Raw genomic sequence first — 11,325 nt, forward strand, 5'->3', positions numbered from 1 at the left:
CAGTATCTAAACAGATACTGAGCTCAAGAAAAAGCTGAGCAAAACGTAAATTTCTACTCTTGAAAAAAAAAAACCACTCACCTCCATTCAGCTTCCTGTAAGAAATGATGATTCCCAAAGAGAAAATAACTTCCAAACATGAAATTTCCTTTTCATGTACAGGCAATGTGCAATACAAAACGAAATGTTTATAATTAGAGTGTGCAGGAAAAAGCAAGAAGAAAGTCCCTTCACAACTTTTTGAAAAAGTAATAGGTATGGCAAGCTCACTTTGGAGTCGAAACCCTAAACTTGGGAATCGTAGACTCCCTGTGCGTGTTTTGCAAGCTCCACTGTTCCATAAGCTTTCTCGCCCCGTTACTCTAGGGTTTTGGCGACTCACAAGCGCAGCGGAGAGTGTGAGAGAGCTTCGTCTGCTTCTTCTAGCTCGTGGTTGTAGCGCTCGTTTTCCTCTTGTTTGCCGGTGGCAGGGTAGTTGGAAAGCCGGACACCATGGCGACCAAGGTGCAGCGGATTATGACCCAGCCCATCAACCTTATTTTCCGTTTTCTTCAGAGTAAGTCCAGGATTCAGATATGGCTCTTCGAGCAGAAAGATCTGCGCATCGAGGGTCGTATCATTGGGTTCGATGAGTACATGAACCTGGTTCTCGATGAGGCAGAGGAGGTTTCACTCAAGAAGAAGACGCGGAAGCCGTTGGGTCGGATATTGCTGAAGGGTGACAACATCACGCTTATGATGAATACCGGGAAGTGAGATCCTGGAGGGAGGATGCGACATTGTCGTAAACGTATGTATGCAACTCTCATTGTTTAAAATTTATATTTTGTCATGTTTATTCTTCTTTCTTTCTTTTTTCTTCTGCCTCTTCTTCAGCTTCCTCCGGAATGTAGGAGTCACTGTTATAGAAACCTTGATGAGGTGGTCATTCAACAGATAGTCCAAGAAGTTGAACTCCGATACAGAGAGGTCAATTTTCCGTTTGGGCGGGTTTAGGGCTATGGCGTCTTAAGATTTGTCTTTATTTTGTTGTAAAGTCGCTGGAGGAGCACATGCATGAGATTATCCCTTGGATCTTTCATGTTTGCTCACTGGGGAAGTTTAAAGAGTTAAAATGTTTGTATCCCCTGATTACCACGTTGTTTACTTCTCTAATGGCTTTTTCAAAGACTTGCCCCATTAGACCATCGTACCCGAATAGTGTAGTGTTCGAGATACTGAATTATGCTAAGTCTCTTAAGCGAAACTGATCGAGATCTATAGTTGTCCTTGCAATGGCCCTGCTTATTAAAACCGCGAATGAATCATTGGGGTCTGATGCTTTGCCGTTAGAAGCAGTTCTGGGAAGTACACTTGGGTCTTTTGTTTCATGGGCTTCATAACTGGAAGCTTCGACTTTCGGAGTACGTAGACATGCGTTCTGAGTGGTGTCATTATGTGCAGGCTGCATGTAGCATGACCAGAAGAGAATCCATCGAAATATGGTTTGCTGCCGGAGATCATGAAATTACTGATAGTCAGCCGCATGTATCTTGTGGAGCATGCCTTGATGTTTTTATTCTAGCGGTCTCAAGTCTGCTTGTCCTGCAAGGAATTTTAGTATGTTGAAGACAATGAGCAAATTAGAAGGCTTGAAAGGTTTGAAGGAGCTCATACTTGTATGGATTTTGTATTTGAAATATCTAGGTTTATTTCCTTCTCCCTCCCTCCATTTGCGTATCCTTGCAGTCAAACAGTACATTCTTCTAGCCCTAAGCATTACAGGCATCTCAAATGTATGAGACTTTTTCAAGTGTTGCAATCTTTTCATGAAATCTGTCACGTTTTATCTCGAATATTGCCAGCAGCACTAATTCATTAACGAAGTATATTTGAAATGCAAGGTAGATCAAGATGATGAAATTTTGTTAAGGAAATTGATACGTATTATTGAGTAGTGTTATGAGGAAGGGATATCTGAATTCCATTTAGGGCCTGACACACCAAAAAGTGCTTGGATTTGGAGCACATTTTTGTATTCACATGCTGAAATGTAGAGGCAAGTGATCCAAGTTTATGGAGTCGTTTTAAGAAATTGTTCGGAGGAGTTGGTTTCTTTAAGTTCTTTACTCTTTGGACCGTTCACCGTCATTATGTACTTCTGCGCATGAGATTACTGTAAACAATTTGCATTTTGAAACGAGTATGACATCACCAATCCAATGTGCACGGCTCCAATGCCTACATACACTTCGGAAGATTACCTTCCCTATTTCCATCAATAACATTTTTTTACTTATTGCTATGTTCCACAACGGGTCTCGTGCGCATGCACCTCATAATAGCACCCGTCAAGGACTTGTATCGATGACGTCTTTGGCAACAAACAGCTGCGGAGACCTTCCTGCTCCTCTGTAAAGCGAGCAAAAACTTCTGTAATCTACCCCAATCTCAAACGTAACCCACCTCCCCGCACTCCCAACTGTAATGAGTGTTACATCCCCAATCCAATTCGTCTAAATAACGCTTTGAAATACAAGAGATTTTGCCATGTGAATGATAGCATGGTCAAGAGCGCGTGGTTCAACGTCGATCACTGCTACACCACTACTGCCTTTTTACCAAAGACAGGATTTCAACCCCAATCAGGTGCACACCAGTGTCCCCGCCAGCAGGGTGTATTGGAGATATTTCTCATATACATGGGCTGTTTCTCGACATGGGTTACCCCCTAGAAAGTCAAGGTAGAAAAATCAGGCAGGTTGCTTATGGTTGCTACACTGAAACTGCACTAGGTTCTAAGACAGTGCACTAAGCAGCTGAATGACCAAATGTTTTGAAGGAACCCCCTGCTACATGTCAAAATATATTTTTCTTACATTCTCAATAACCAAAATACGGTTACGAAGTTACGTAAATCATTTGTCAGATTCAGTGCACTTAACGTCCCAGCTACACATGGTTACAGCATTAATTGTGGGAGAAGGAAAGTCTCGCAATCCAGTTAAACCGGCCACTCTCTCGGCTCGTTCTTGAAAACCTGTCAAAGCTAATCCGAGATCTTTGCTTAGCAACTTCTGCTGTAGCTGATGGATCTTCCCCCGACGTGACTACAGGTTTGGGTTTCTCAGTAGCATCCTCCACAAGCTTCGGCTCCTCCTCTTTTACCACCAGAAGCTTTGGTTTCTCAACAACACTCTGCACCGACTTTGACTCCTCCATGGTTGCGTCCATGAGTTTTGGCTCCTCCTTTGCTGCACCCATATGCTTTAGATTCCCTCCTTTCTCGAGGCTTTGTTTCTCAACTCTTATGTTCACCAGCTTTGGATTATCTGCCGATGCATCTTCAGACTTTGTATCCGACCCTGATGTGTTCATATGTTTGGGTGAATGTCTGAAACCTTCCAAGCTCAAGTTCGGCATTTGCTTAGAGACATCTGCATTGTCCGACACTTTTGGGCTTAACTTGGACACTTTGCCGCTTTGAATAGCCGACAGCGAGCCAAGTGGGAGACCCCGAGGGCTTCCTACTGAAGGCCTAGAAAGCTCTTGTACCGAGCTAACAGTACGAGAACCCATAGACGCTCTGTCCTTCTGCGATGGAGTCTTTGACGGAGACTCCCACTGAAAGGTTCTTTCCTGTACGATCTTCAGCCTTTCCACTATGTCGCTCATTCTAGGTCTATTTTTCGGAATCTTGCTCAAGCACTGATATGCCAGCTGCGCAAATCTCTGCGCTACTTTAACTGGATACCTGCCGTTCAGTAAAGGGTCAACTATTTGGAAGATTTTGTGATGATCACTGATATAGGGTTTTGCCCATTCTATTAATACCTGTTCATTCCTTGGCCGGTTTTTATCCATGACCCTCCTTCCAGTGAGCACTTCCAGCATGACAATACCGAAGCTCCACACGTCGCTCTTCACAGTGAGGTGACCGGTCTGAACATACTCGGGTGCAGCATACCCTGCGGTGCCAACCACCTGCACCACACATCGGGAATCGACTTAATCTTTACAAACCATCCGATACCTCTTGAAAAAATCTTGTTGTTTCACTCTGTCTTTCACCAGTCACCAACATAATAATAAAAGAATGAACTAAAATAAATCCTTGCAAAAGCAGTTTCGTAGATCCAATCATCGAGTGTTTCAGTCCTGCACTTGACATATATAGGAATAAACAGTTCCATAACATCTTCTTCAGCAACATTGCACATCAGTAACTGAGCCAACCAAGCAAAGTAGGTTGTTTCCACAAAAAAAAAAAGAAAAAAAAAAAGAAAAAAAAAAAAATCATCATACCGCAGTGGAGACATAACTGTCGCCATCTTGAGGACCTAGTCTAGCAAGCCCAAAATCCGACAGCTTCGGGTTAAAGTCTTCGTCAAGTAATACATTTGAAGTCTTGAAGTCACGAAAAATGACCTAAATGTAACCAAACAAACACGTTAAATGTTGTGATTACACCAAAATTATTCACTGTCGGAAGTTAAAAACCCAAAACTAACTAATTTAGTCAACAAACTGCAGGTGATATTCTCTAGGGTTTACTTAGTTAATTTCAGAATCCGAAAAAAAAAAAAAAAAAAAAAAAGGGGGAAGAAGAAGAAAAAAAGAAAAGAGAAGAAAAGAGAAAAGAAAAGAAGTTCGCCACTTACTTGAAATTCCAACTCTTCATGCAAGTAGGAAAGACCACGCGCTGCCCCTAGGATAATCTTCACCCTCGTCGGCCATGAGAGGGGAACTGGTCCTGGTCGAAACAGGTGATCATCAAGACCCTTGTTTTGCATGTACTCATACACCAACAACCTTTGTATTCCTCTCTCATCGTCATCATTTGCACAGTAACCAATGAGCTTCACTAAATGTGGCGAATCCACCAGCCCCAAAAAATGCACCTCCGCCAGCCACTCCTTATGGCCCTGCAAGAGGTTAATTCAAGGTTAATGGAAAAGAAGGAGAGACTATTTTAACTCGGGAGCTCCACTCTTTAAGCCTCTCAAAATCGATTACACTGGAGGAATCAAAAGCTAAATTCTGAGACGAACATAACATTGCAGCATAACTCTGTGGGTTTAGTTAAGTGGAAAAGAATCAGGTTGATAACTCAGTAGTGTGAATAAATCCTCAAAAACTCAGGAGAATAGATACACATCAATCTCTGCCCGAATTTATACAAAACAAAGGATCTGCCTCAGCTCCCAGTGAATGTCATTCCCATTCCGATTACATAAGGCAACATCCAGCAAAAGACTTTCACTAGTAGGTTACTGACATTAACAATAGACTCCGCACACCATATAGTCATGACTTAAACTACTTCGAGTATTAATATCCTGCTATCACGAATAAGTATTCTAAAAAAAACCAGAAATCCTTCAATTTAGGGATAGCACTGACGCTTAACCATCTATTTGAAAGGCGAAATACCCAAAGGGCATCACATCTCAATAACAGTGTACGTAATAAGTGATGGACATACCTGTTGGCCCCGGGAATTTAGCTGCTTCACGGCGACATCTATTTTCTCATCTCCTCCGCCAAACTTTTGCTTATGCTTAATTGATCCCCTGAACACTTGACCAAATCCACCCTCGCCCAAGAGATATTTCCTGTCAAAGTTCTTCGTTGCATATCTGAGCTCATGAAATGCGAAATTCTTGAGATCGTTCGGTTTCAGAAGTGATCCACTGTGAGACAGGTGTTTACTCGGAGGATCCCTGCCAGGAAACTCAGATGATACAAAGGCATCGACATCACCCTTGATGCTTGACTCGGATGGAACATAGCTTCCTGAGTTTACAGCCGTTGTTGCACTACTCTCTCCAGAAGAAGGGGGAATGCTCTTGTCTTTGGTTTTCCCTTCATATTCGGGCCGTTTGGGTAAAAACTCAAAGCATCCCATGTTTCAACTGCACCCGCTGGTCTAACATGTAGTAATATAAATTGGTCCCCACGCTCAGTGAAATCGAAGCAATCGGCGGCACTCGAATTCGAAAACAGCTGTCTGTAGCGCAATGTCCGGTAATAGAAAGTAGGCACCAAATAATCTCGAACCGACTTCAAACAGAAATTGCTGATCGGACATTCAATTAAGTCAAAGCTCTCAATATGAGCTCCCAAACATTTAAAGCCATATGGATGCTTTGTATACAAAACGCGAATGTAAAATCCAATTTGAAGGGGAAGACTAGGGCAGACAAGGTTTTCAAACAAACAGCACAGAGGAGCTCCTAGTATATTGGTGAAACGCAACAGACTGCAGAATGTGCCAGTCGCACTTCACAAGCCCAGTGATATCAGTTAGGAGTGTTGCTAAGTATTACACAAAGCCCATCTCAGAACAAACAAAGTGTTGGTGGAGCATATCTGAGACACAGCTTAAGCTTGGCGCCAAAGCAAAGCCCGGAGAGAGTGCCTGGCAAACACACCCTGTTCCCTCCTTCAAACATTGTTACAAATTCTAAGTACGAGGTTGCGACATATTTCCTGTACGGGGAACACCATGGTCGATCACAACAATCTTGAGTTCAGCCAATTCCAGGTTTTCCAGAATACTTCGATTATAACACATCCAATCTCTGCAAACCAAAAACACCCACATTCAGGTGGAGAGGAAGCAGGGACATACCCAAGATACGAAAGTGTACCAGTTTTATGGATCACTGAGGGACTTGTCTAAGATTGCGTAGTGACCATTAAACGGCGAACAGAGCCTAGGACAGTGACTCGATAGGCAGCTGTGATTCACTGCACAACGTACAAACCGGCTACCAAAGCACTGTAGATTGTTTTACACCTGATGTTCAATACCGACACACATCCACCGAATGAACGTACCCTAAACCAAGCAAGCCAGAAGCACAAACTCGTCCACTGTAAGTAATCGTTACAAAATCACATATATTCGCAACATTTAGCTCAAACTAACAGTATATCAATGTACAAAAAGACCAAACCTCCAAGCTTGACCCTCTTGTACAACTCAAACCAAGATCTACACAGCAATTGAGGAAGACAAACTACAGAACAACCCACGGATTGGGCCTCCAGTTCAACTAACCCAGAATGCACCCGACAACTTACCGAGCCATGAGCCAGACAAGGCCCATCCACGAGAACCTCGGAAAGCGCAGGTTTCAAATCCAACGAGACAAGGCGGACAAACGCGAAGAACCACACCCGGGGCATTACAGAGGAGCTATTGTCACAAGAGAAAAATAAATAAAAATAAAAAGAATAACCCAGGCTGGACTGTCGGAAACGCATCGCCTGAAAGCCGCGAAAGCGTCAGTGGGTCGCAACTTGCGAAATAACCCAACCTCGCAGTACCGAGTGGCAGGTAGAGTCGCCGCTACACGCGCTTTTGGGTCTTCAAAACGCACGAGCAGAACCTGGCACGCAGTAAAAATAGAAAAAACCTGCTATTTCTACCGGCTTGCATCTCGAAACCTACATACCCAAGAAAAACAGACAGAAAAGTCGAACAAAAAACTCCGCCAAAAGGAACAAAATTATCATTATAATATGGGAATAACAAATAGATCTTCAGCTCCTCCTCCTCCTCTGCTTCTTCTACTTCTGCACCCGAATGTCGATATTCGACGATAGTTTTTGGACCAATCATGGTGAGATCCGGTACAGTGAAAGCAGGTGCACCAGCAGGTGCACCAGCAGGTGCACCAGCAGAGACGCCCTGGAACCCAATTCAGGCCCCAGAGGCAGAGTATTCAGAGCATATTCTCCCCTGATTGCTCCCCACCCCGCCTGGTCCACGTCAGCCATTTCATCACCCGCCATGCTACTCACTTGTCATGGTAGCAGTCCCGTTCCGCTTCCGAAGGGACGCGGGATCCCCGCTAGCAGTTGTATGACTGGCTGGCTGGCACAGTCAGCACCTGATGGCGCGCTCGGGTTTTGGTGGAATATGTGGGGTCTCTCCATGACCATTCCGTGTGGAATATGGGCTCATTCTGTTCCTTGGGACCGAGCAGCTTGTTGCTTCAATCCTCGTAGACCCCTCCAACGCGGAATTGTCCTGCGAATGAATAGTTTTGGGGAATGTATATTCTCTGGCTCTCTCTATCTCTCTGCCCCCCTTTATTATGTGTGTTTTATCTTTAGATTATGTCCACTGAAGGGGCTTTGAGCGGGGAAACTCCATTTCTCCATGGTGTTGAGAGCCATTGGCTATTTTAGTGCATGTGAGAATTGATGGCCCATTGTGTGTGGCCCACATTGTTGAGGATGTGGACATTGTGTTTGGGAATTTGTCGAACAAAGCCACTCTCTAATTACTTAAATAGAGCCTCTGTACACTCATCCTTCATTGGCTATTTTTTTAAAATGCTTATATGTTCAAGTGAAAATTTGAAGATTTTATATTATATTATTTATTTCCTGTAGTACTATTAACAATATCATATCATTTAAAAATTAAACATTGGTATTAATTTTAACATCTAACTCCTGCTTGAATATACTTTGCAGACATTTATATAGAAAGAATGATAAGGTACTGTTTATAACTTAGAAGCCAAATTATATGGAATCTGTATGTTACAAACTTTAAAACCAGACATCGTAATGCATGTACATTTTATTCTATTTTTCTATTATTGATTCAAATTTTTCTTAAATCACAAATCTCAAGTATAAATTAAATACTTATATATATGTATATATATATATATATATATATATATATATTTTAATGTGATTTTGAAATTAATATAATAAGCTCATGATATTATTACTTGAGTTCTTGGGCTAATAAGCAAGCACAAGATAGAACTTTGTAAATTGTCTAAAACTAGTAGCACATATCAATTTAATCATGAACTTTGTTTATTTTGCACACTTTGAAAATACATGACATCCAAATTAGCTCTAGTCTACTCCAAGTTTGATTGTGTTCACTACCATTATACTTTCTATATTAGATTACAATTGCCTAATATAGTAACTATCCAATCTTTAAGTAGTCTATCTTCATGGCTCAAACTCAAGTTGTGCCTCCAAGTTTAGTGGGAGCATTATGAGTGTCTCTCTTATCTATTCTTGGTTTTTACTCTTGAATCTTCAACTAACCTCATGGCATTAGACTTCTTTGTTTTGGCAAGTAATATTTTATTATTTGAGATATTTTACATCCTATCCCTATGATGTTTGTACTGTGAAGAGGTTCTTGAGGTGATTTTGTGACATGATGTATAAATCCAACAAAGAAGTTTTTGAGGTCGTTTTGCAAGATGATGTATAAACTCCACAAGAAGGTTCTTTATTGTGATACAAATATTATTGGATAGCAATCATGTCTTAATGCATTCTTTGACGTTTGGTGTGAGTATGCAATGCATAAGAGTAGATATCAAAAATCGGCTACTTTATTGTTGTATTATGTGAAGTCTACTTGAAAATGCATTAGACATATGGTTATGGAAGGAAAAATGGAACTTATAATAAGATAATCCTAATAATTCAAATTAAAACTTAATTTTTTTTAAATTAAATTATAAAAATACTAATCAATCTTTAATCAAATCCATAATAGGTCTTAAGAATTTATAAAAAAAACATAAAGAAATCTTAAAGAAATATTTTTAAAATATCAAAAATAGAAATCTTAATTGAATCCAAATCAAATCCTAATGTAATCCTCAACAAATCCTATCCAAATTCTAATCAAATCCTAATGTGATCCTCAACAATTCCTATCCAAATCCTAATCAAATCTTAATGTAATCCTTAATAAATCCTATCCAAATCCTAATCAAATCTTAAACAAACCTTAATAAAATCCTAGTCAAATTCTAAATTTGAACCAAATCCTAAACCAAATCCTAAAAAAATCCTAATTAAATCCTAGTCTAATTTTAAAACCTAAATCAAATCCTAATAAAATCTTAGACAAATCTTAAATCCTAATCAAATCCTAAAAAAAATCCTAAATAAATCCTAAATCTTAAACAAACTCTTAATAAATTCCATAGCACATTAAAAATTCGATAATTAATTATTAAACCATTGATCTTGACAAAAATTATATCCAAATTTTAATCAAGAAGTAATTAACAAGAATATAAAAACTGAAAAGAATTGGACTTACTAATTGCAAGATAAGCTTCTAAAATCTCTTGGTCGTTGGCCACACTCCTTCTCCAACTTGAATGTTGATCTTTTAATAAAAAGTTCTCCTTGTTGAATAGTTTAATTACTACAAAATTTGGATTATATTAAATATTCAAGTCTAAATTGTTGTCACTAATTTTTGCTTCAATCCAAGTAACTTCCAAATCTTGGAATCACTCACTAATTCTAAATTTCAAATTTTTGAGATCATAATCTATAAAAACTCTTATATTCTTCAATTTAACTACTTGATTGATTTCAAATTTCTTATACATATTTATAATAAGTACAAAACAAAATTTTAAATTTTTATTTATAAATATGCTACGCAACTTAAAAAATCCTCAAATTTATAATTTTATTTTTATTTTTTAAAATCTAAATCTATTAAGTACATTACTAATTTTAAAAATATCTCAAAACTTCAATATTAATCTAAATGAGATGAAACTAGCTCTTAAAAATCTCTTCTTAAGTCTCTTTTGAAATTCTATTCTTTGATTGACAAAAGATTTCCAAAGTTGTAGTAGATATTTGGTTTTGTGCCTTGGAATCTGATTTGGATCCTAATTAACAACCTATCTTCTTTGGATATGAATTCTTATCTTCTTGAAGTAAGTTTTACTAAAATCAACTCTTAATTTTTTTTTATATATGTCTAAATTCTTTATTTTTCTAATCTACCTTATTTTGTCTTATTTATGGCTCTACAAAGTAAATAGTACTTATTTTCAAAAAAGATAATTCTAACATTAATAGGTTTTATTATTACTTTTAGATTGATTTATATTATTTTATTATATATTTTTAATTAAGATCTTCTATAGTAAAATACTTTCCTTCTTCTTTCACCTAATGGCCATGCTATTACATAATTCCATTGTCTTTGTGCAAATTAAGCAATTCATAATATTTGTGGCTATGGCATATAACTCCTTAAAATTCAAGTTTTTGACAAAATATTACAAAATGATGTCTTTTGCATCCTTTACGTCTTTATTTTTATTATCCAAATTATTGCTATATGTGTCAAAATTGTTGAATATATGTTAGGTTGCTTATACCACTAAATACTGCATATGCTAGTCTATTAGTATTATCTTCTTGTCTTGAGCAATTTCTTGAATTTCATACATGCCAAACTTGAGATTTGAGGTGCTTTCTAAAATTTGCAATCTATCATTGTATTCTACTATAATTATTGGAGAGATA

The 11,325-nt window shown here is 38.7% G+C and overlaps 2 protein-coding genes across 4 annotated transcripts; one reads left to right on the forward strand and one right to left on the reverse strand.

Moving 5' to 3' along the window:
- The first annotated feature begins 328 nt into the window (after window positions 1–328).
- Window positions 329–1,709, forward strand: LOC112291526 (uncharacterized). Its single transcript, XM_024539068.3, has 2 exons — window positions 329–790; window positions 1,444–1,709. The coding sequence occupies exon 1, from the start codon at window positions 493–495 to the stop codon at window positions 754–756; it is 264 nt and encodes an 87-aa protein (XP_024394836.1). The 5' UTR covers window positions 329–492; the 3' UTR covers window positions 757–790; window positions 1,444–1,709.
- Window positions 1,710–2,251: 542 nt separating this feature from the next.
- Window positions 2,252–7,518, reverse strand: LOC112291518 (serine/threonine-protein kinase PCRK1). Of its 3 annotated transcripts, none has more exons than XM_024539053.3 (5): window positions 7,069–7,518; window positions 5,465–6,563; window positions 4,641–4,904; window positions 4,285–4,407; window positions 2,252–3,963 (listed from the first exon to the last, which is right to left on the reverse strand). In XM_024539053.3, exons 2-5 carry the CDS (start codon window positions 5,885–5,887, stop codon window positions 2,950–2,952), a joined length of 1,824 nt encoding a protein of 607 aa, XP_024394821.1. In that variant the 5' UTR covers window positions 5,888–6,563; window positions 7,069–7,518; the 3' UTR covers window positions 2,252–2,949. The 3 variants fall into 3 exon arrangements, with proteins under 3 accessions (XP_024394821.1, XP_090111965.1, XP_090111964.1); XM_090255839.1 differs by lacking the exon at window positions 7,069–7,518 and adding an exon at window positions 6,942–7,049; XM_090255838.1 differs by lacking the exon at window positions 7,069–7,518 and adding an exon at window positions 6,823–7,026.
- Between the last annotated feature and the right edge of the window lie 3,807 nt (window positions 7,519–11,325).

The sequence above is a fragment of the Physcomitrium patens genome, chromosome 14, assembly GCF_059467195.1.
Source record: "Physcomitrium patens ecotype Gransden chromosome 14, ASM5946719v1, whole genome shotgun sequence".
In the NCBI taxonomy this organism is placed as follows: Eukaryota; Viridiplantae; Streptophyta; class Bryopsida; order Funariales; family Funariaceae; genus Physcomitrium; species Physcomitrium patens.

Coding starts and splice junctions, on each gene's coding strand:
- LOC112291526 (XM_024539068.3), top strand. CDS start 493: ATGGCGACCAAGGTGCAGCGGATTATGACCCAGCCCATCAACCTTATT.
- LOC112291518 (XM_024539053.3), bottom strand. CDS start 5,887: ATGGGATGCTTTGAGTTTTTACCCAAACGGCCCGAATATGAAGGGAAA. Junction 4,905..5,464: donor TAAATTCCCGGGGCCAACAG/GTATGTCCATCA, acceptor AACCTCTTGCAG/GGCCATAAGGAGTGGCTGGC. Junction 3,964..4,284: donor ACAGTTATGTCTCCACTGCG/GTATGATGATTT, acceptor TGTGTGGTGCAG/GTGGTTGGCACCGCAGGGTA.